Consider the following 24,491-nt stretch of genomic DNA (forward strand, 5'->3'; position numbering starts at 1 on the left):
AAGATGACTTGTTAATAAAATAAAATAGTGCTATGTCAAAAAAAAAACCGAGTTCAGAATCCCAATCTTCATGCCTATTGATTATCATTGCCAATTAATGAATTGTTCTAACATCTTGTTTTTTGTCACAATTGGCCGAAATTTGCAGGCGTATTAGTCCATTATTAGGGTGGTTTTATATGATTTTAAATGATTTTATACTACATACTGATCAGGGATATACACAACAGTATTTGTCAAAGCCTTTTCTCAGACTAGGGAAAAGAGACTAAATATATGCTCAATATATAGAGGTGACCCTAGTTAAGAAACCTTGTGGGGGAGGGGAGGGTACAGATTGAGAGGGAGAGGGATTCTCTTCCCCTTATACTCCATGGGTTTCTTGGCAATTTATCCAGAAATGCCTAGGGACGTCATGGGCGCCTGAAGGGATCCTGGAGTCCCATGGACTCCCCTCGTCCGCAAACTCGGACCCAGTCAGGTACCAGCAGTGCATTTATGGGCCTTCATGGCCACCACTCATGCAATTGGAGAATTACGTCATTTCCAGAGCTACCATAGTTGCACATAATGGAGGCTCCGGACGAGAGCGGACAGGCTTGCGATTTCAACGAATCCTCACAGAGCCGCAAAGGAAGCTTGCGAAGAGGTGAACAGCAGTGACAGCAGGGCGAGTGTCTGAGGAAATGGACCTGAGTGAGTTCACCCATCCCTACACTGATTCCATTGTCATACTGCTCTAACAGTCAGGACGTTTTTCCTGATGTCCAGGTGGAATCTGGCTTCCTTTAACTTGATCGCGTTATTCCGTGTCCTGCACTCTGGGAGGATCAAGAAGAGATCCTGGCCCTCCTCTGTGTGACAACCTTTTAAGTCTTTGAAGAGTGCTATCATGTCTCCCCTCAATCTTCTCTTCTCCAGGCTAAACAGGCCCAGTTCTTTCAGTCTCTCTTCATAGGGCTTTGCTTCCAGACCCCTGATCATCCTGGTTGCCCTCCTCTGAACACACTCCAGCTTGTCTGCGTCCTTCTTGAATTGTGGAGCCCAGAACTGGACGCAATACTCTAGATGAGGCCCTGCTCTTATGGGTTCCTGGTTGACAGCTGGTTGGCCACTGTGTGAACAGAGTGTCGGACTAGATGGACCCTTGGTCTGATCCACCTTGGCTCTTATGTTCTACCCCTCCCCCCACACACCTTTTGGGCCTTGGTCACACACATCACTGGTTTGGAGCCCCAACCTCTTTACTTTGAGAGAATGGGGGCATCCTTGTTATAAATACTTGCCTTGGGTAAGCCCCATTGAACTCTACAGGGCTTACTTCCAAGAAAACATACATAGGATTGTGGCGTTAGTATGCAATCCTATGGTCAGCTACTTGGAAGCAAGTACCATTGAATAACATTTGGTCAAATGCTAACAGCCTAATCTTATGTGTGTAGGTTTACTTTGAAGTTAAACAGACTTCCATAGAATTGGGCTGTTCCTCTTTGACCAAACAATATATGCTAAAACGCAGCAAATCGGTTCAAATACTGCCATTATATAAGCGATGGGATAGTATATCTCGGGGAATTCCAAGACTACATATCACATTTGGATGCTCTTGGGAAAGGATTTGGAAATGCAAGACTTCATGGTACCTTTAGCAAATCAGATGTAATTGCGCAAGAAAGTGCATGTTGTTCTAAAGGGGCACCATTATAGCCTCAGTGAGAGACCATGATCCACCTCCAAAATTCAAAGACTTTCATGGTGGGCTGTTCAGATTAGTGAGGTCATAAAAAAATAAAATCAAGCCAATCTAGTCCTTTCCGACATGTAACATGAATACAATTATTATTATTATTATTATTATTATTATTATTATTATTATTTATATAGCACCATCAATGTACATGGTGCTGTACAGAGTAAAACAGTAAATAGCGAGACCCTGCCGCATAGGCTTACATTCTAATAAAACCATAATAAAACAATAAGGAGGGGAAGAGAAAGCAAACAGGCACAGAGTAGGGTAAACAAATGAATATGTCATAATGCAGCCTTCCTCAATGCAGCGGCCAGAATGATTTCAGGAACCAGAAGGGTCGACCATATAACACCTGCTCTGGTCCGCTTGCACTGGCTGCCTGTATGTTTCCGAGACCAATTCAAGGTGCTGGTTTTGACCTATAAAGCCTTACACGGCTTGGGACCACAATACCTGACAGAACGCCTCTCCCAACGTGAATATACCCGGTCACTACATTTAACATCTAAGGTCCGCCTCCGGGTGCTTACTCCGAGAGAGGCTCAGAGTGTGGCAACGTGGGACAGGGCCTTTTCGGTGGTGGCCCCCAGACTGTGGAACGATCTCCCTGACGAGGCTCGCTTGGCACCAAAGCTGCTATCTTTCCGGTGCCAGGTTAAGACTTTCCTCTTTGCCCAGGCATATGGCGGCACATCTTAATCACCCACGTTTAGTTTTTTAACAGTTTTTAATGCTTTATGTGTGTATGTTCTGTGTTTTAGAATTTTATCTTTTGTATACTTGTTTTTATCTCAATTTTAGAATTTCCGTAAACCGCCCAGAGAGCTCTGGAGGTGGTATATAAGTGTAATAAATAAATAAACCTAGTACCTTCAGGACGTGTTGGAATACAGCAACCATCATGCCCAGCCACACAGCCAGGCATGCTGGCTGGGGTGATGGGAGTTGTAGTCCAAAAGATCTGGAGGACACTGGACTTGGGAAAGTTGTGAATACAAAGGAACTGTCTTTTCTTTTCTGTTCATCTACTTGTTTAGACTTTTCTAATTATATACGTTCTAATTCCAAAGCTCTATCTCTTTCTTTGTCTTTTAATTTTTCTATTTCTATAATTTGTTGGAGTTCTCAATCTTTTTCTCTTTATTTAATTTTCACTGTTTCAAGTTCCAGTTCTTTTTCATTATGTTTCATCAAATTTTCATTATGTTTCATCTCAGCCTGAAAGGCTAAAAACTCAGGGCTGTGAGAGGGCCTTATTTCTGTGGTTGCCTCCCCAGCACCACTAAATTTGGAATGTTTGATTTACAAAACTTGTAATTCATCCTCAGTTTTCCCCTCAGAGGGGATTCCCAGTAACTGACATTGCTCCATTAAATCCTCTTTCCTCATAGTAAGGGCTTCCATCTTTCTCCTGGGCTATAGAATAAAGTGTCAACTTTCCACTATTTTACCTCACACACTTAAACACGGCTCCCACCATTTTAAACATGGCTTCCACCTCCCACACCATCTGTGACATCACCAGCCTCTGGGATGTCTATTATTAAACCTCTCCTTCGCTGCCACCACAAGTGTTATTTATTTTTTAAAAGAATGAGGGAATACTAAACCCTTGTGTGTGAGTGTGTCTTGTCTACCTGAAAGAATGCATATGGCTGAGCAGACTGGGGCCATAGCTAGGCCTAAGGTTTATCCCTGGATCGTCCAGGGGTCAAACCTGTTCATCCAGGTGACACACAGGGGATCCAGTGCTCAGGCAGAGCCGAACCCTGGATGATCCCAGGAGAAACCTTAGGTCTAGCTGTGGCCTTGGTTGTTAAACAAAATAAGAATGAAGTTTATTCATATAGGAAAAGATTTTAAAAGACACTTTAAGATGATTCTACCTTATCCACACACATCTACCTCCCTCAGCCTCCCAGGGAATACTAAGTACCTCCAAATCCTAAACCCACACTTTCCTAATACTATCCTGAAACAAGCCTCTGCTAAACCACACTCACTCTTATCCTCACTAACGCCCAAACCCTGACTGGTTTCTCTAACTGCCCAAAAAACCCTCAACTCTCTCTCTCTCTCTCTCTCTCCATTCAAATCAACCAACCAATCAGACGACACCATTCACACTGCTCACCAGTCTAACTCCCACTATATACTCACTATAGGAAGGACCATTACATCCCTCAATGTGTGTGTATAGATGTATATGTATATGTGTGTCTGTAAATATAGAACCAAGTCAGGCAGGAACTTGACCAAGAGCCCAGCTGCTACAACACTGTTGTCAACTACAAAAAAGACAATACTTTCTAAATACTTTGAAAAGACCATGCGTTACGGTCAGCAAGTGTCACCTTATTAAAATTATGGCGAACAAAGCTGGACGGTTAGAGGGGGAAACTATCCACAGTTCTATCATATTTAAAAATCTGTTTAAGACAAGATTATAATAACTCTTTTAAAAACTACGTCTATATGCTTGTTCTTCACTGGCACCGAACGGCCCCCAAGCAGGCCATGCCCTTTGCCACTCCCCTTAGGCCCCTGCCCAAGGCCCCTGGGGCTTTTGCAGCTAGGTAGCCTCTTGCTGGCCAACACCCCTGGGAGCTGCAGGTGGGATAGATGGATGGGCAGGCAGGTCAACAGCTTGATCCAGAGCAATTCCACTGAACAGCTGTCCCTGAAGAAGGATTGCTTCGCTGCGACTGTGCACTTCATGCAAAACGCAGAGCTCTACGGGGTGGATCCTTCTGAGATCATCATTGCTGGGGACAGTAGGGTGGGGGGGCAATATTGCTAGCGTGGTCACCCAAAACCTGGTGGAGAGATCAGACCTGCCAAAGCTCCGGGCTCAAGTGCTGATCTATGGTGGCTTCCAACTTCAACCTGCCTTCTTATCAACAGAATGGCAGGATGCCTATCTTGTTCCGGGAGGAAGTTCTTCATTTTGGTCTGCAGTATTTTCTAAAGGACACTTCTCTGAGTCATGATGTCTTGAAGTGATCTCATGTGCCAGATGAAATGAGGCTCAAATATGGGAAGTGGATGAGTCCAGACAATATTACAGAGAAATTTAAGCATTGATAATGTAAACGATAAGCCTGATGTGTACAAACAGTTGCCAGAGTTGCTCGAAGTCACTTTCTCAGTCCTTAGTGCCGAAGACGCTGTCATCCGATACAATATAAAGCCATACACACACACACACACACACACACACACACACACACACAGAGAGAGAGAGAGAGAGAGAGAGAGAGAGAGAGAGAGAGAGAGAGAGAGAGAGAGAGAGGTTTAAAACAAAAGTAAGTGTGAAGACTATAGATAAAAACAACCTTAGCAGGCAAAGGCCTGCCAGAAGACAGATGACTTCTACAGCCAGTGAAAGATATTCTGAAAGAGTGCCATCCACAAGAGAAAAAGCCCTCCACAAAATTGCTGCAGCCATTGATAACAACCTGGCCAAATCTACACCAAGCAGGATGTGACACTTGGGAAATGTTTTGAAAACTGTCTATGGAGTGTGTCCTGGGCCCCAAAAGTTGTCACTCCTGTTATAAACCATTTTAAAGCAGTAGTGTAGATCCTGCTGATGCCTCTGTGAGAAATGGATGAATGTGTTACTTTTTCATATATTGCAATGTTTATCATAAGGAGAAAATATAATGGCTAATGCATTATTAAAATATTATTATAACGGCTTCTGAAAAGGGTCAGCTAAAAGCAATGTTATAACTGAAGCATTATAAGAAAAACAGGAAGGCATAGCAGGTGTGGAGGGTCTTTTTCAGCTGAGATAATGAGAGTAACGGAATTTTGTGGTTGGACTTGTGGTGAGAAGAGGTGATAAATAGAACAAAGCCGAGGTAAACAGGGGAGGAGTCAGCAGGTGTACCGGGATAGGCTGTAACCCCTTGAGTCTCTAACCAATGGAGTGATAGGGAAGGGACTGCTTCGGCTGGGCTAAAGGATAAAATAGTTTTGCTCTAGCTGGTAGGTGTGCCTACCTGGGTTGGGCAACCAGACTTGCAATTCTATTCAATAAAAACAGAGTGCTTTCACCATTTGTCCTTGAATCTTCATTTCACATCATGTTTCTAACACCTCCACCCTAGTTGGGTGGAGGCATCAGCAGATAGACAGATAGGCCTCACCGTCCTAGTTAATATGGGAAAAAGTGATCTTTCAGATATCCAGGGACCAAGCTGTTTTGGACTTCGAAAGTTGATGAACAGTCATCTGAATGGCTCCTGGAAGCAAATGGAGCAACATGGCATGCCCTTTTTTGCACAGAGTGTTCTAGATAATTGTGAAATGTTAATAAACAGCATCATCACATGGTGTACAACTATCTGAGTCAATTTAAGTCTTGTAATCCATTTACTAGCCATGTGGAGGTGTGTCTGTCACCGAAGTTTGCATTTTCAAGGAAGGAGCTACAGAACTACAACAGACAGAGAGCTGAGCCAATCCTTCTGGAGACGACAGTCTTGGCTGTATAGTCAGCTTTAGTTCCTTTGGAAAGGTGCAATGGGGCTTCTTTATGCCATCTTGCTTGGGGCAGGAGGAATGATTGCAACTGTTTTTTTCTTGCTGCTCTCCTGGGCAATTTATTATGACCTCTCTGTGAGCAATATTCCTGCCGGATTTGACCATCCATTAAAACTTCGATTTGTTCACTGCGTACTCATTCTGATGTTCACTATGGTAAGTTTGCCATCATTTGAAAAATACAGTTACAAGGCTCAAGAGAAATTGGGAAGTGTGGGGAGATGAATGGCACTGGGAAAAAGAAATATTTAAACTATTTTGTGACTGATTTCCAGAGATTATGTCAACTGCTTCCATTCACTTTTCAATGATGGTGTGTGTGGGGGGAGGGGGGGGGTGCGTATACGATATTTTATCAAATGTGCACGCCAAGAGCATGGGAATTGACTTGAAGTAGTAGTCCTAAAATGACTGTGTGAGAATCCAAAGTAAATGTGAGCTTGAAAAATCTACTTTAGAATCATCTGGATATGTCTTCTCTAAAGATGATATTGAAGCAGACCCACCCCAAATAAAGATATATATATATATAGGGTGACCATATGACTGCATTAGCCTTTTATGCTGCAACATTACACTATTGGCTCACATTGAGAAATTGATCAAAAATGGTCACCTTCTTTCCAGCAGACTCAAGTCATATGTAATATGCACATCTGATATTTAAAAGATTTAGAAAGTAATGCTTCCAAAAACTGCATTAGCTTTTTGTGTGGCTTTTATTCCTGTGTGTCGTTTATTACATACTAACCCTGTTCAAAAGGCATGCTAAACCACAGTGGTTAAGCATCTTGAGCTAAACATTATGGCTTAGAGTGTTATGTGAACCATGACAATTGATGGAATGAGACCCTTACTCATTAATCCAGTGGTGGTGTCTTCTTCGGCCTTCATTGTAGTGGGTGGAATGACTTTTCTTTTTTAAAAAAAATCCCTTCGGCTGATTTTTAATTATTATTGTTTTGCCCTAGAGCCTCAATGTTATTATGTAAACCATTGGTTTTTTGTTTATTGAATATAATATATAGGGTGGCCATCTTGATTTGTAAGCATGCTCAGTAGTGCCTCCTCCCCCCCTCCTGCCTCAGCTATATTGGAACATTGAGAGAAAATGGCTGCCTCCTCTAGCAAATATTGTCAGAAGTACGTCCCATTGAATGTAATGGTCTTATTCCCTGGAAAGTGTGTAGGGGATTGTAGCTTTTTCCACACTCAGTACACAGAAATGGTTTTTCACCTCGGTGAATTCTTTGATGTGAAGTAAGGGTGAACGTAATGTTAAAGCTTTTCCACACTCTACACATTTTTATAGTTTCTCCCCTGTGTGGGTTCTTTGATGTCTACTCAAGGTCCCACTAGAGCTGAAACTTTCCCCACAGCCCATACATTTATATGGCTTCTTTCCTGTGTGGTCATCCGTTACACAAAACCATGAAATTCCATAAACAAAAAACCTACGGTTTACAAAACAACGTTAAAGGCTCTACAGTTTTCAACCAAACTCCAAAAAGCAGGGAAATTGGGAGTTAAGGCTCACAGGCCTATAACGCCACATCCTCCCTAAGGAGGCAGAAAGTGCCAGTGAAATTCTCATTCTCCCAAAGCAGATATAAACCATGAGGACAGGATGGAGAATAGGATATGCAGAGGTGACTGTGGGGTTGTGGAAAACTGATGACGAACAACTTAGGGCCACCTACTTTTTGTTAGTTTGTTTATTTATTTATTACATTTCTATACCGCCCAATAGCCGGAGCTCTCTGGGCGGTTTAGAGCAGGCGTTCCCCAACCTGGTGCCCTCCAAAGGTGTTGGACTACAACTCCCAGCATCTCCAAGCCTTAGACTGGTCTAGCAGCTCCCTGGGAGTTGCAGGGGTTTTTCCCCTTGCTGAGCAAACCTGCTGCCGCTGCTTGTTGTTGTTGTTGCTGCCGCCTCCTGCAATCCTGGGGCTGCAATCCTGGGCATGCCTCTCTGGAAAAAAGCCTCCTACAGACCTGCACAGGATTGCCCTGTTAAAAGCATGGGGGGGGGGGGGGGAGACTGCTTAGGCTTCCTGCTGATTTTAAAACTGGATTCTAGGTCTACTGCAAATTAGATCCTGGCTTCTCATGTTTTGGACTACAATTCCCATAAGCCCTCACCAACACAGCCAATGAGTTGTAGTCCAAAATATATATTGAGGGTAAAATCCAAGGTAAATCCTACTTCGAGTAGACCCATTGAAATGAATGGAACTTAACTTGGTCAAAACTTACATAAGTCTTATTCATGTCAATGGGTCTGCACTACATAGGACTCATGTGGGATTCTACCCTCTGTTGCCTACCACACTTAGAATCATAGAATAGTAGAATTGGAAGGGGCCTAAAAGGCCATTGAGTCCAACCCCCTGCTCAATGCAGGAATCCACCCTAAAGCATCCCTGACAGATGGTTGTCCAGCTGCCTCTTGAAGGCCTTTAGTGTGGGAGAGCACTTAACCTCCCTAGGTAACTGATTCCATTGTCGCACTGCTCTAACAGTCAAGAAATTTTTCCTGATGTCCAGCTGGAATCTGGCTTCCTTTAACTTGAGCCCGTTATTCCGTGTCCTGCACTCTGGGAGGATCGAGAAGAGATCCTGGCCCTCCTCTGTGTGACAACCTTTTAAGTATTTGAAGAGTGCTATCATCTCTCCCCTCAATCTTCTCTTTTCCACGCTAAATATGCCCAGTTCTTTCAGTTTCTCTTCATAGGGCTTTGTTTCTAGACCCATGATCATCCTGGTTGCCTCCTCTGTCTGCATCCTTCTTGAAGTGTGGTGCCCAGAACTGGACGCAATACTCCAGATGAGGCCTAACTAGGGCCGAATAGAGAGGAACCAGCACCTCACTTGATTTGGAAACTATACTTTTATTAATGCAGCTCAAAATAGCATTTGCCTTTTTTGCAGCCATATCGTATTGTTGGCTCATATTCAGCTTGTGATCTACAACAATTCCAAGATCCTTCTCATTTTTAGTATTGCTGAGCCAAGTATCCCCCCCCCATCTTGCAACAGTTCATTTGGTTTCTTTTTCCTCGGTGTAGAACTTGGCATTTATCCCTATTAAATTTCATGCTGTTGTTTCCAGCCCAGCGCTGCAGCCTATCAAGTTCACTTTCAACTTTGATTCTGTGTTCCAGGGTATTAGCTATCCCACCCAATTTTGGCTTAGCCTACCTCACAGGGTTGTTGGAGGGGGGGCTAGGAAGGGGAGATGTTATTTCTGCCCTGAGCTCCTGGGAAGGAACAGAAGTACCATAGATCCCTTACGCCAGGTCAGATGATTTCATCACCTATTCCACTATTATATGTTTTCTACTCTAACTGCCAGCAAAAAAGTTACCTTCTTTCCAGCAGGCTATCCGAAAGCACACCCAAGTCATATGTAATATGCACATCTGATTTTTAAAAGATTTAGAAAGTAATGCTTCCAAAAACTGCATTAGCCTTCTATGCTGCAACATTACACTATTGGCTCACATTGAGAAATTGATCAAAAATGGTCCCCTTCTTTCCAGCAGACTAGCCCAAAGCACACCCAAGTCATATGTAATATGCACATATGATTTTTAAAAGATTTAGAAAGTAATGCTTCCAAAAACTGCATTAGCCTTTTATGCTGCAACATTACACTATTGGCTCACATTGAGAAATTGATCAAAAATGGTCACCTTCTTTCCAGCAGACCCAAGTCATATGTAATATGCACATCTGATATTTAAAAGATTTAGAAAGGAATGCTTCCAAAAACTGCATTAGCTTTTTGTGTGGCTTTTATTCCTGTGTGTCGTTTATTACATACTAACCCTGTTCAAAAGGCATGCTAAACCACAGTGGTTAAGCATCTTGAGCTAAACATTATGGCTTAGAGTGTCATGTGAACCATGACAATTGATGGAATGAGACCCTTACTCATTAATCCAGTGGTGGTGTCTTCTTCGGCCTTCATTGTAGTGGGTGGAATGACTTTTCTTTTTTAAAAAAAATCCCTTCGGTTGATTTTTAATTATTATTGTTTTGCCCTAGAACCTCAATGTTATTATGTAAACCATTGGTTTTTTGTTTATTGAATATAATATATAGGGTGGCCATCTTGATTTGTAAGCATGCTCAGTAGTGCCTCCTCCCCCCCTCCTGCCTCAGCTATATTGGAACATTGAGAGAAAATGGCTGCCTCCTCTAGCAAATATTGTCAGAAGTACGGCCCATTGAATGTAATGGTCTTATTCCCTGGAAAGTGTGTAGGGGATTGTAGCTTTTTCCACACTCAGTACACAGAAATGGTTTTTCACCTCGGTGAATCCTTTGATGTGAAGTAAGGGTGAACATAATTTTAAAGCTTTTCCACACTCTACACATTTTTATAGTTTCTCCCCTGTGTGGGTTCTTTGATGTCTACTCAAGGTCCCACTAGAGCTGAAACTTTCCCCACAGCCCATACATTTATATGGCTTCTTTCCTGTGTGGTCATCCGTTACACAAAACCATGAAATTCCATAAACAAAAAACCTACGGTTTACAAAACAACGTTAAAGGCTCTACAGTTTTCAACCAAACTCCAAAAAGCAGGGAAATTGAGAGTTAAGGCTCACAGGCCTATAACGCCACATCCTCCCTAAGGAGGCAGAAAGTGCCAGTGAAATTCTCATTCTCCCAAAGCAGATATAAACCATGAGGACAGGATGGAGAATAGGATATGCAGAGGTGACTGTGGGGTTGTGGAAAACTGATGACGAACAACTTAGGGCCACCTACTTTTTGTTTGTTTGTTTATTTATTTATTACATTTCTATACCGCCCAATAGCCGGAGCTCTCTGGGCGGTTTAGAGCAGCCCTTCCCCAACCTGGTGCCCTCCAAAGGTGTTGGACTACAACTCCCATCATTGCAAGTCGGTATGTCCCATGGACAGGAATGCTGCGACTTGTACTCTCAAACATGTGGAGAGGTGACTATGGGATTCTGGAAAACTGATCGGGGAATGTTGTTCTAGAGCAAGGGCAGGCAAAATGTAGCTCTCTAGATGTTTTGGCATTCAATTCATAAAAGTCTCTGTCAGCATGGACAGTGATCAAGAATGCTGTGACCGCAGAAGAATGCTGTGACCGCAGAGGATTTTTCTTAGTGTTCAGCAGTGTGAGATCAAAGGCAGAGCTACCACCTAATAGATTCATGTGTAAGGAAGGATTATTTTAAAAACTATTGATGAAAATGATTTTCGTCCTCAACATAACATGGGAGTTGCAGCGCAGCACATCTGGACAGCACCAGGCTGGAGAAGGATGGTTTATACTTGGGTCCTATACATGTCTTCTCAGAAGCCAGTGCCACTGAGTTTACTAGGGCTTCCCCTCAAGTGGTATAGGATTGCAAACTAATCTCATTTGAAAGGAGTTCAAGACACCCAAACTAATCCTCTTCTGTTCCTCTGTCACTCTGATGAGATGATGTATTGTGGAGGGATTGTGGGGAGTGAACAGTATATTTTGTATGAACACATTTTAAGAAAAAAAATTGGTTCTTTGAAGGGCAGGGTATTTACGAAAAGCTGAAAGTGCCAGCTCTTGCTCTGGTTCTACATCTCCAACAAATAGTGCCCCTTCTGTTATCAATCGTGCTGCTCTATGCGAGATGTGTGTGAGAAAAAAATATTGCGCAGCCCCTGTATTTGGTAAGGATATAGAACAGCATTCCCTCTCCTGCTGTCCCAGCTTTCCTGACCATGGGACATACTGACTTGCAATGATGGGAGTTGTAGTCTAACACCTTTGATGGGCACCAGGTTGGGGAAGGGCTGCACTAAAAAAAAAATAGAAGTAGGTGGCCCTAAGTTGTTCGTCATCAGTTTTCCACAACCCCACAGTCACCTCTGCATATCCTATTCTCCATCCTGTCCTCATGGTTTATATCTGCTTTGGGAGAATGAGAATTTCACTGGCACTTTCTGCCTCCTTAGGGAGGATGTGGCGTTATAGGCCTGTGAGCCTTAACTCTCAATTTCCCTGCTTTTTGGAGTTTGGTTGAAAACTGTAGAGCCTTTAACGTTGTTTTGTAAACCGTAGGTTTTTTGTTTATGGATATATATATATATAGGGTGACCATATGACTGGATTTGCCCGGGTTTTTGGTGACAAATCCGGGAGGGGAAGGGGAAAGCCAGGTTTTTCCCCAGAGAGAAGCTCTAATGGGAATTAACAAAAATGCTTATAACTCCATCATTTTTTAAGATAAAGACATGAAACTTGGCACAACGGTAGATCTTAGGAAGGGCTTTAGTGATACCAATTTTGAAACAGATCCGTTCATCCATTGATTTTTTAGGATTTTTTTTTAAAACTGAGGGTTTAAAATTATCATTTTTAAAATCGTCATTTTTAAAGATAAAGAGCTGAAAGTTGGCACCATGATAGGATTTAGGTAGAGCTTTAGCCGCACCAAATTTGAAACAGATCCGTTCAACCATTGATTTTTTAGGAATTTTTTAAAAATTGAGGTTTTAAAATTATTATTTTTTAAACTGTCATTTTTAAAGATAAAGAGCTGAAAGTTGGCACCATGATAGCTTTTAGTTAGAGCTTTAGCCATACCAAATTTGAAACGGATATGTTCATCTATTGATTTTTAGGAATTTTTTTAAATTTGAGGATTTAATTTTTAATATATATATATATATATATATATATATATATATATATATATATATATATATATGTTATTTTTTAAGGATAATTATCATTTTTAAAATCGTAATTTTTAAAGATAAAGAGATGAAAGTTCACCCCATGATAGGATTTAGGTAGAGCTTTAGCCGCACCAAATTTTCTGTTAACAAGGACTTTAGCTTTGCCAAGTTTAAAACAGTTCTGTCCATCCATTATGTTTTAGGATTTTTTTTAAAGTTTGAGGTTTTAAAATTATTTTTTTAAAATGACATTTTTAAATATAAAGGACTGAAAGTTGGCACCATGATAGCTCTTAAGGAGAGATTTAGCCATGCCAGGTTTGAATCAGATCTGTTCATCCATTGTTTTTTTTAGGATTTTAAAATTATTGTGTTTTAAAACGGCTGGAGCCATATCCTTCAAACTCAGGTTGTCAAACCTCCTCTTTGGAGTTTTGCATATTGAGCTGTTTCAGCCCTTGGCATTAAGGGGATCTCCAGTCTTTAGGTAAACTGTCACAACACCCACCCTAATGTTAGAGTAGAGAAATTTGTGACAATTATACACAAGCTTATTAAAAAAATTGAAATTAAAAAAAGCCAGCCATCCGGCCGGCCAGTATCAAACCCTGTTAACAACAGCAGCAGCTTGCAATGAGTGAAGACATAGTCAGAAAAGTTATTTGAGGGAAGGGGAGACTTATCACACAAAGCATAGCAAAAGCTTCCAAATACAGCAAAACCTACAAAAGTAGGAGTGAGTGAAGTTCATTTCAGATACATTGAATCTCTCACTTGTTCTGTATTTCAGTGATTTTAACATTAAGATGTTATGTAGAACAGATTTGTCTTAAATGTGTGCTGTGTGACCAAGGCTATGTTCGGGTGGGCACTATGTTTGGTGCTGGACATGCCCCCTTGGGGGCGACCATGGTGTCCTTCTTTTTGGTTTCCAAACTATGGTCACTATATATATATATTGTATCTACAGCATTAGTTTACTTCCTGCTAGGCCTTACAAACTATTGTGGCCAATGAATACCAAGATGAGCCACAATCTCAGGCTCTCTGGGATCTCACCAAAAGCATCAATGGTGGGAATGGTCAGAAAAACACCACACGGTTTTTCCTGAGATGAGGAAGGCACTTGCAAGTGGTGTAGGCATACTTTGATCCAGGCAAGGAAACTGAACTTCCAGTGGATGCCAGCCCTGTTGGTCTAGCAGCGTAATAACACTGGGGGGAATCACGTTTCCTTACTGCTGTTTCTCCAGCCCTGCTTCTGCTCCTCATGTCTTCCTCATTCTTGCTGGCTGGGAAAGAGGAAGTAAACAAAGATCACGTGGCCCATTCAGGGGGTGTTTTTATCGCACTGTTTTTCCTGCACACAGCAGAAGATCATGGCACATTCAATGTGTTTTTATAAAAAATGGGTTTTGGGGGGGTCTGTTTTGTGACAGAAAAATGAGCGGAAGTGGTGCAAAAAGTGGATGATGTCATCTGTTAGTGGGCAGTAGTGAATGTGCAATAAAACTCTCATCTGATGACACTCTAAGAGCTGTTCCCTTACCTGTTTGCCTAAATGATTTCTTTGTGTATTTTTGTTATATGGATTAGCTGTAGCTTTTCTTATACTGTATTTATTTATTTATTTATTTATTACATTTTTATACCGCCCAATAGCCGGAGCTCTCTGGGCGGTTCACAAAAATTAAAACCACAAAAACATCCAACAGGTTAAAAACACAATTACGAAATACAATATAAAAAGTGCAACCAGGATAAAACCACACAGCAAAGTTGATTAAAGATTAAAATACAGACTTAAAACAGTAAAATTTAAATTTAAGTTAAAATTAAGGGTTAAAATACTGAGAGAATAAAAAGGTCTTCAGCTGGCGACGAAAGCAGTACAGTGTAGGCGCCAGGCGGACCTCTCTGGGGAGCTCATTCCACAACCGGGGTACCACAGCGGAGAAAGCCCTCCTCCTAGTAGCCACCTGCCTCACTTCCTTTGGCAAGGGCTCACGGAGAAGGGCCCCTGTAGATGATCTTAAGGTCCGGGTAGGTACATATGGGAGGAGGCGTTCCTTCAGATAACCTGGCCCCAAACCATTTAGGGCTTTAAATGTCAATACCAGCACTTTGAATTGGGCCCGGACCTGGACTGGCAGCCAATGAATCTGGAAAAGGACTGGCATAATGTGATCTCGCCGGCCAGTCCCTGTTAGTAAACGGGCTGCCCTATTTTGTACCAGCTGAAGCTTCCGGACCGTTTTCAAAGGCAGCCCCACGTATAACGCATTGCAGTAATCCAAGCGAGAGGTTATCAGAGCATGGATAACTGTAGCTAAGCTATCTCTGTCCAGATAAGGGCGTAGTTGGTATATCAACCTAAGCTGATAAAAGGTGCTCTTTGCCACTGAGTTCACCTGTGCCTCAAGTGACAGTTCTGGATCCAAGAGCACCCCCAAACTACGGACCCGATCCTTTAGGGAGAGTGCAACGCCGTCCAGGACAGGGCAAACATCACCTCGCTGGACAGATGAACCACCCGCTAACAGTACCTCCATCTTGTCTGGATTGAGTCTCAGTTTGTTAGCCCTCATCCAGTCCATTACCGTGCCCAGGCACTGGTTCAGAACAGTCACTGCCTCACCTGGGTTTGATGAAAAGGAAAGGTAGAGCTGGGTATCATCCGCATATTGATGACACCTCAGTCCACATCTCCGGATAACCTCCCCCAGCGGCTTCATGTATGTGTTAAACAGCATAGGGGATAAGATAGAGCCCTGCGGAACCCCGTGGCTTAGGTGCCACGGCACAGAGCAATAATCCCCCAGCACCACCTTCTGGAATCGGCCATCCAAGTAGGAGCGGAACCACTGCAACGCAGTACCTCCAACTCCCAGCTCAGACAACCTATCCAGAAGGATACCATGGTCGATGGTATCGAAGGCCGCTGAGAGGTCCAGAAGAATCAACAGGGTCGCACTCCCCCTGTCTCTCTCCCGACAGAGGTCATCCCACAGGGCGACCAAGGCAGTTTCCATTCCAAAACCAGACCTGAAACCCGATTGAAATGGATCTAGATAATCCGTTTCATTCAAGAGTGCCTGGAGTTGTCCTGCAACCACCCGCTCAAGCACCTTGCCCTGTTACAGTTTTTGTTGTTATTCAGATGTTCTCATTTCATCATTAGAACATAAGAAGAGTCATGCTGGATCACACCAAGGGCCCATCCAGTCCAGGGCCAGATTTACACCAAGCAGGATACAACACTTTGAAAGTGGTTTGAATATGGTACATGGAATGTGTCATGGGCCCCAAGAGTTATCAGTGTACTTCAATACCGTTATAAAGCAGTAGTGTAGATCCTGGCCAGCACTCGGTTCACACAGTGGTCAACATGCTATTGACGAGGAACCCACAATCAGGACATGATGCAACAGCATCCTCCCACGCATGTCCCCCAGCGGCTGGTGTATATAGGCTTCCTTCTTCTGAAACTGGAGGTAACAAATAGTTAACAAAAAAATTCCCTCAGCAGCTGGTGTATATAGAATCATAGAATCGCAGAGTTGGAGGGCGCCTACAAGGCCATCGAGTCCAACCCCCTGCTCAATGCAGGAACCCACCCTATAGGCTTCCTTCTTCTGAAACTGGAGGTAACAAATAAACATGAGGACTGGTAGCTATTCATAGCAAGAATTTATCCACCCCTGTTGAAAGCCATCCAAATCGGTCGTCGTCACTACATCTTGCGGTAGTGAATTCCATAGTTTAACCGCCCCAAGTTTTCCCCAATGCACCCTTGACTATTGTGAAATATGAATTTGAGGTAGAAGGGTGCTCCATTAAGTTTGACTTCTTCTCCTTTTCCAAACAGGGGAAGATTCTTGAAGTGCTGGGACTCTGCAGCCAGGTTGTCTTGGTCCGCTTCCTAATAGATCTCCGGAGGCCAGCCCTGGATCCCAGCCTCTCTTCCAAAGACCTGCATTTCGATGGGGTGCCAGTCAGGGTTTACCAGCCCAAAGCGCCATCTGCTGGGCAAAGAAGAGGGTTTGTTTTCTTCCACGGAGGAGCTGGAATGGTTGGAAGCATCTGTAAGTGATTAAGGCTGCAGTCCTATGTGCATCAGTGAAAACGTTCATCAGTAAAAAAATTATGGACTTAATCTTCATCATAAAGGTTATGTAAGTTTTTCCAAAAAAATAATAATTAAAAAACCCTATTTTTGTATCCACCTGTTGCGGTAATATTTGTAATTCAGACATCTTTATACATTTAACATTTTATAGAGGATATTCAGGAGCTTCACTGGATGGCTCAGCCAGGCAGCCACCAGTTTCCTTAGTGAGCCACCAATATGTGTAAACATGGCAGCTCGTTATTCTGCGTAAGAGGTCTATGATGGACAAGGCGGCCATAGAGCCGCTCTATAGGCAAAACTAGAGGCCCAAATGGACCATTCAGTGCTCTAATCCTGTTTGCACAAACGGGGGCAGGAAGCAGCGTGGGTTCAGGGACCCCAGTCTGGCAGGTCGAGAGGGGAGACCACTGGATTCCACCCTTTTCACGAAGCTGTGGCTCTTCAGTGCAAGTTCCTGGCTGAGCAAACCGCCATGGGTCATGTGGAGCCATTTCGGAGGTGTGTGGGAGAGTGTATTTTTTCTGACACAACCATATCTCTGCACTGCATTGCACATTTGATGGACTCCCTATCCAAGCCATCATCAGCTCTGCATTTGCATTCGTGTGCATCTCGGATGAGTAATTAAAAAAAACATCCCCGAATCCAAACCCACTTTTCCCGGCCCACATGTAGAAGCGCTGTCACGGAGCACACGTTCTCCCATAATGGCACTCCTGAAAATGTGGAAAACTTTGCTCACCTGTGCCCCGTGAGCGCTGATCCTGGAAGCAGGAAAACTCGCAACCACCCCTTCCCTGTTGTAAAAGGGCTCAAGATGTAGATTAGGCCCAGGACTTACTTGTCAATAGACATGTCTACGACTGTGCTGTCAAAGACACATAAAAACAACCAGCCTGAATAAGCCATGGAGACACCAGTTCAAGCAGCAGGAGCTATACTAGAGTGACCAGATACAAAAGAGGGCAGGGCTCCTGCTGTTGTGATGAAGAGGGAATTTCAATAGGTGCTGCGTGCCTACAAATGACACCTGCGGAAATTCCCTTTTCTATGCAACTGTTAAAGATACAGGAGCCCTGTCCTCCTTTCCGTATCGTCACCCTTGGTGGCGCAATCAGAAGACTGCCTGCCTTTTTATTACTCCCCTTTTGATCATTGTACTTAACAATTGATCTTAAACTGTGGGGAAAATGTATTTCCCAAGATGTTTTACTTATGTGTAGAGAGCTCAGGCCTCCTTCAGGTAAAGCAACTTTTAAAACAGCATGAAGGTGATGCAAAAATGGTATTGATGAAATGTTTCCAAATAGCTTTCTGCTGTTATAGATGCCACTGAATTCTTAATATTTATTACTAGCTTTGTTTGAAGATGTTTGCAGCAAGATTGCCAAGGAGAGTGATTCAGTCCTTGTGTCTGTTGGGTAAGTGATTTGAATCAAGATTTGTTGCATTAAAAACGTGGGATTTCATGCATACCTCTTGATGCAATTTTCCCCCAAGAGAAGAGCATCCAAAAAATGCTGCCAGTGCTGCTCGACTCCCACAAGGAGCACATGCAAACAATAGGTTTGATACCAATTAATCTCGGTCCGGGACAGTCAGTGCTGTGCACAGCCAGCCTCTGTTGCATCATGTACACATAATTCCTGGATGGAGGTGATGGTGCAAGTAATGCAGCAGGTTTGGTCAAGCCTGTATGCATAGCCTTGCATCCGTTGCGATCTCCCGTTCTCTGTCAAACAGAAGGGAAATTCACATTTCTTGTCATACTCAGTGCCCCTGTGTGCACGGTAGAAATTCATGTCCCTAAACTGAGCAGGGGGTGGGCTAGGTGGCCTATAGTCTGGCTTCCAGCTCTTCTGATTGGCAAACCAAGCAGCACTTGTTTTTCAGAGCAGATGAATTTTCAGAGTAGGAGTGATACTTTCCTGAAAGACCACTGTTCTCCGCACAACTAGGTTTAGGTCAGGCTGAAAGGCTGGCCAAAGTCGCTCAGGGACCTTCATAACTAAGGTGGTTCTTAGGCCAATGTCTAGCGCAGGGGTGCGGAACCTCTGGCCCATCTAAACAAATCACCTGCCAGCCAGCCCTCCAAGTTCCCAGGGTCTCATGCAAGCCCCCCTCCCAATCCCCTCTATGTAGCCCCATCCCTCAGCAGGGAAAAGGAGTGGGGGAGACACCCAGCCATGGACTAGTTGCTTTGCCCTTCCCTCACCTTCCCCACATGGAGAAAGCGAAGGAGCAGTGAACGGCTGAGTGGGCTGAAGCAGGGCTTCCCAACCAAGGCAGCGCCATGAGGAGCTGCATCCGGCCTTTCCGCTTGGGACGCTGTGATGGCAGGGCTCTACCTGGGACCTCACCGACGGTGGTCCAAAAACTGACTTCATCCAGTCTATAGGACTCCATGGGGAGGGGAATCTCACCCCAAGACCCAAACAAGGTCCCTAGCCCTGCCTGAGCCCATAGATGGGCAGACTTCAACTGTCTTATTCATTTTCTTGTTTAGTAGAACACTAAGGTCCACAAGAGCCTCGTGTGGCGCAGAGCAGTAAAGCAGCAGTTTCTGCAGCTGAAACTCTCCCCACGGCCTGAGTTCGATCCCAGCGGAAGCTGGTTTCAGGCAGCCGGCTCGGGTCGACTCAGCCTTCCATCCTCCCGAGGTCGGTAAAATGAATACCCAGTTAGCTGGGGGAAAGGGAATAACGACCGGGAAAGGCAATGGCAAACCACCCCGCTATAAGGCCTGCCAAGAAAACGTCAGCGAAAGCTGGCATCCCTCCAAGAGTCAGTAATGACTCAGTGCTGGCACGAGAGGTTCCTTTCCTTTCTTCCAAGGTCCACAAACTGCCTCAGTGGGCGAATAGTAGAAGAAACGTTCAGCGTGCCCTCTGAGCACATGTTCAGCCCAGGATCACCCCACCGCACCCCACCCCTGGACAAGTTCCCAGACTTTGCTCATAGTCCTTCTACTCACAAATCCATTCTGGTTGGTATTTGTAAACCAATTGGAAGTCAGAAAACCCTTCTGATCTATGGATCTACTGCGGATCACCCACAGAAGACCTGTTGATACAAATTGACTATGAAATTCCCTACCACACTATATAGTGATGCCCACCAATTTGGATGGCTTTAAAAGACAGTCAGAGAAACTTCTGGAGGAGAAGCCTATCAATGGCTACTATTCCTGATGGCTACATGCTACCTCCAGTAGCAGAGACAATGAGCCTATATACACCAGTTGATGGGGAACATGGGCGAGAGGGTGCTGTTGCACTCATGTCTTCCTTGTGGGTTCATGGTTGACAGCTGGTTGGTCACTATGGGAATAGAATGCTGGACTAGATGGACCTTTGGTCTGATCCAGCCTGGTTCTTCTTATATTCTTATGTTTACAATAGACCCACTTTCTCACAGAGTCAACGTTCCCTCAGAATTCCCTCCAGTTCTGGAAATCAGTGTTGTCTTCCATGCCTCCCCAGCAGCCCTCTCTCAGGCTGTGGAAGAAATACTTCTAGATTAGACCCTTCATTCCCTTGCAGTTTGGCAGAACAGACTAATCAGTCCTCTTTATGTACAGAGAAGAGAAAGCTCAGCCTCCTGAGCTAGACTGGATTGGAAGAGGGGGGATAGAGGGAGAAATGGGTGAGATTTATTTCTTTAATCCATAGCTCTACTATGTCTGCCACATGCAATGAAGGGAACCAAGCCTCAGTGACAGAAATGGTGTCAGTCCATTTCGTAAGGGTAAAAGTGCAACATCTCCCATTAAAGTCCTGGGGTGACACTGTCATAACACTGGTACCAAACAGAGAACAAGGAGTGATTGGCTATGTGTAAAGTAATTGCATAATGGAAACCAAATGTGCATTGTGAGAGAAGCCAGAAAGGAACGCCAGGCCATGGGGAAGTGAAGAGGCCTCACCCAAAGATGGCAAGAAGAGATTTCTCCTCTCCCAACCTGGGAGAGGGGTCAGCCAGACATTTATTAGCCTGCTATCACAATGCTGAATCTAAATTAGATTTGAATTCCCCTGGCTGAATTTCTGCCACCATGTCTCTCTCTCTCTCTCTCTCTCTCTCTCTCTCTCTCTCTCTCTCTCTCTCTCTCTCCCCCTCTCTCTCTCACACACACACACACACAAGCTGAGCTTGATCCAGTCCTAGTGCAATTCCAGTGAAAAGCTGTCCCTGAAGAAGCGAAGAAGACGCAGGGTGCTTCTCCCACACTTCAGGGTTGTCTGTTCTTGGATTCTGGAAAGTTTACACTTTGCTTCTGAATTCTGCCTCTCCAGCTATCGCCTGGCTCCGGAGCACCCGTACCCAGCGCAGTGGAAGGATTGCTTCACTGCTACTGTGCACTTCATGCAAAATGCAGAGCTCTATGGGGTGGATCCTTCTCAGATCATCATTGCTGGGGACAGTATGGGGGCCAATATTACTAGCGTTGTCGCCCAAAACCTGGTGGAGAGATCAGACCTCCCAAAGCTACGGGCTCAAGTGCTGATCTATGGTGGCTTCCAAACTATGGACTTCAACCTACCTTCTTATCAACAGAATTGCAGGATGCCTCTCTTGTTCAGGGAGAATGTTCTTCATTTTGGTCTGCAGTATTTTCTAAAGGACACTTCTCTGAGTCATGATGTCTTGAAGGGATCTCATGTGCCAGATGAAATGAGGCTCAAATATGGGAAGTGGATGAGTCCAGATAACATTCCAGAGAAATTTAAGCGTCGTGGGTGTGAACGAGTACCACACGCTCCTTATAAGCCTGATGTGTACCAACAAGTGTCAGAGATGTTCCAACCCACTTTCTCTTCACTTTTTGCTGAAGACGCTGTCATCCGAGAGCTCCCGGAGACTTTAATTGTGAGTTGCGAATATGATGTAGTTCGAGATGATTCTCTCTTGTACAAGAAGCGACTGGAAGACAACGATGTGAAATTCAGATGGTTCCATGCTGAAAACGGGTTTCATGGAGTGCTGAACCTCTTCAGTGTTGGGTTTTTGACATTCCCCAACAGTATAGAAATACTGGACAATATTGTAGACTTTGTCAAACATTTATGAGGGGATTTTGCAGTGCTACAATTCCTTAAGGAATAAAGATACCTAAATATTAAGGTGGAAGGGTGAAACACTCACACCATTATAAGCCCTGAAAGTTCTTAATGTCCATAAAATTAAGATGACTTGTTAAAAAAATAAAATAGTGCTATGTCAAAAAAAAAACCGAGTTCAGAATCCCAATCTTCATGCCTATTGATTATCATTGCCAATTAATGAATTGTTCTAACATCTTGTTTTTTGTCACAATTGGCCGAAATTTGCAGTCGTATTAGTCCATTATTTGGGTGGTTTTATATGATTTTAAATGATTTTATACTACATACTGATCAGGGATATACACAACAGTATTTGTCAAAGCCTTTCCTCAGACTAGGGAAAAGAGACTAAATATATGCTCAATATATAGAGGTGACCCTAGTTAAGAAACCTGCGTAATTTCAGAAGGATAAGTCAAGTGTTTTGTGGGGTAGGGGTGGGTACAGATTGAGAGGGAGAGGGATTCTCTTCCCCTTATACTCCATGGGTTTCTTGGCAATTTATCCAGAAATGCCTAGGGATGTCGTGGGCGCCTGAAGGGATCCTGGAGTCCCGTGGACTCCCCTCGTCCGCAAACTCGGACCCAGTCAGGTACCAGCAGTGCATTTACGAGCCTTCATGGCCACCACTCATGCAATTGGAGAATTACGTCATTTCCTGAGCTACCATAGTTGCACATAACGGAGGCTCCGGACGAGAGCGGACAGGCTTGCGATTTCAACGAATCCTCACAGAGCCACAAAGGAAGCTTGCGAAGAGGTGAACAGCAGTGACAGCAGGGCGAGCGTCTGAGTAATCGGACCTGAGTGAGTTCACCCATCCCTACACTGATTCCATTGTCGTACTGCTCTAACAGTCAGGAAGTTTTTCGTGATGTCCAGTTGGAATCTGGCTTCCTTTAACTTGATCGCGTTATTCCGTGTCCTGCACTCTGGGAGGATCGAGAAGAGATCCTGGCCCTCCTCTGTGTGATAACCTTTTAAGTCTTTGAAGAGTGCTATCATGTCTCCCCTCAATCTTCTCTTCTCCAGACTAAACATGCCCAGTTCTTTCAGTCTCTCTTCATAGGGCTTTGCTTCCAGACCCCTGATCATCCTGGTTGCCCTCCTCTGCGTCCTTCTTGAATTGTGGAGCCCAGAACTGGACGCAATACTCAAGATGAGGCCCTGCTCTTATGGTTTCCTGGTTGATAGCTGGTTGGCCACTGTGTGAACAGAGTGTTGGACTAGATGGACCCTCGTTCTGAACCAGCTTGGCTCTTATGTTCTACCCACACACTCATACCTTTCGGGCCTTGGTCACACACATCACTGGTATGGAGCATACCAAACTTGGCACAGCTAAAGTCCTTGTTAAGAGCAATCATGGTGCCAAGTTTCATCTCCTTATCTTTAAAAATAACATATATATTTTTAAAAATTAAATCCTCAAATTTAAAAAAAATCCTAAAAATCAATGGATGAACATATCTGTTTCAAATTTGGTATGGCTAAAGCTCTAACTAAAAGCTATCACGGTGCCAACTTTCAGCTCTTTATCTATAAAAATGACATTTTAGAAAATAATAATTTTAAAACCTCAATTTTTAAAAAAAATCCTAAAAAATCAATGGATGAACGGATCTGTTTCAAATTTGGTGTGGCTAAAGCTCTCCCTAAGTCCTATCATGGGGTGAAGTTTCATCTCTTTAACTTTAAAAATGACGATTTTAAAAATGATAATTTTAAACCCTCAATCTTTAAATAAATCCTAAAAAATCAATGGATGAACAGATCTGTTTCAAATTTGGTATGACTAAATCTCTTCCTAAGAGCTACCATTGTGCCAAGTTTCATGTCTTTATCTTAACAAATGACGGAGTTATAAGCATTTTTGTTATTTCCCATTAGAGCTGCTCTCTGGGGAAAAACCCAGCTTTCCCCTTCCTCTCCCGGATTTGTCACCCAAAACCCGGACAAATCCGGGCAAATCTGGTCATATGGTCTCCCTAGGAAAGGGGAGAAACAGAGGGAAAGGGTTCAGCGTAAAGAAATAGTAAGGCTAGAGGCTGTGAGTGGAGAGCAAAGGGGCAAAGACAGAAAAAGATTGGGTGGAGGCAGAAAGCAACAATTTCCTTCTCTTTCTGCCTGCTGAACAGCTGATGGGGAGGAGGTCCAGGAACAAGAGGGAGCACTTGGCACCATAACATTTTTAAAGGGATTTTTAAAAATTAAAATAATTTCTTGAAGGGGGCAGCAAGTAGGG

The 24,491-nt window shown here is 43.7% G+C and overlaps 1 protein-coding gene across 1 annotated transcript; it reads left to right on the forward strand.

Moving 5' to 3' along the window:
- The first annotated feature begins 6,198 nt into the window (after nt 1-6,198).
- Nucleotides 6,199-22,340, forward strand: LOC134404554 (arylacetamide deacetylase-like 3). Its single transcript, XM_063135285.1, has 4 exons — nt 6,199-6,460; nt 16,878-17,094; nt 18,499-18,562; nt 21,437-22,340. The coding sequence occupies exons 1-4, from the start codon at nt 6,284-6,286 to the stop codon at nt 22,209-22,211; spliced, it is 1,233 nt and encodes a 410-aa protein (XP_062991355.1). The 5' UTR covers nt 6,199-6,283; the 3' UTR covers nt 22,212-22,340.
- The last annotated feature ends 2,151 nt before the right edge of the window (nt 22,341-24,491 follow it).

Source organism: Elgaria multicarinata, chromosome 10 (genome assembly GCF_023053635.1).
Source record: "Elgaria multicarinata webbii isolate HBS135686 ecotype San Diego chromosome 10, rElgMul1.1.pri, whole genome shotgun sequence".
In the NCBI taxonomy this organism is placed as follows: Eukaryota; Metazoa; Chordata; class Lepidosauria; order Squamata; family Anguidae; genus Elgaria; species Elgaria multicarinata.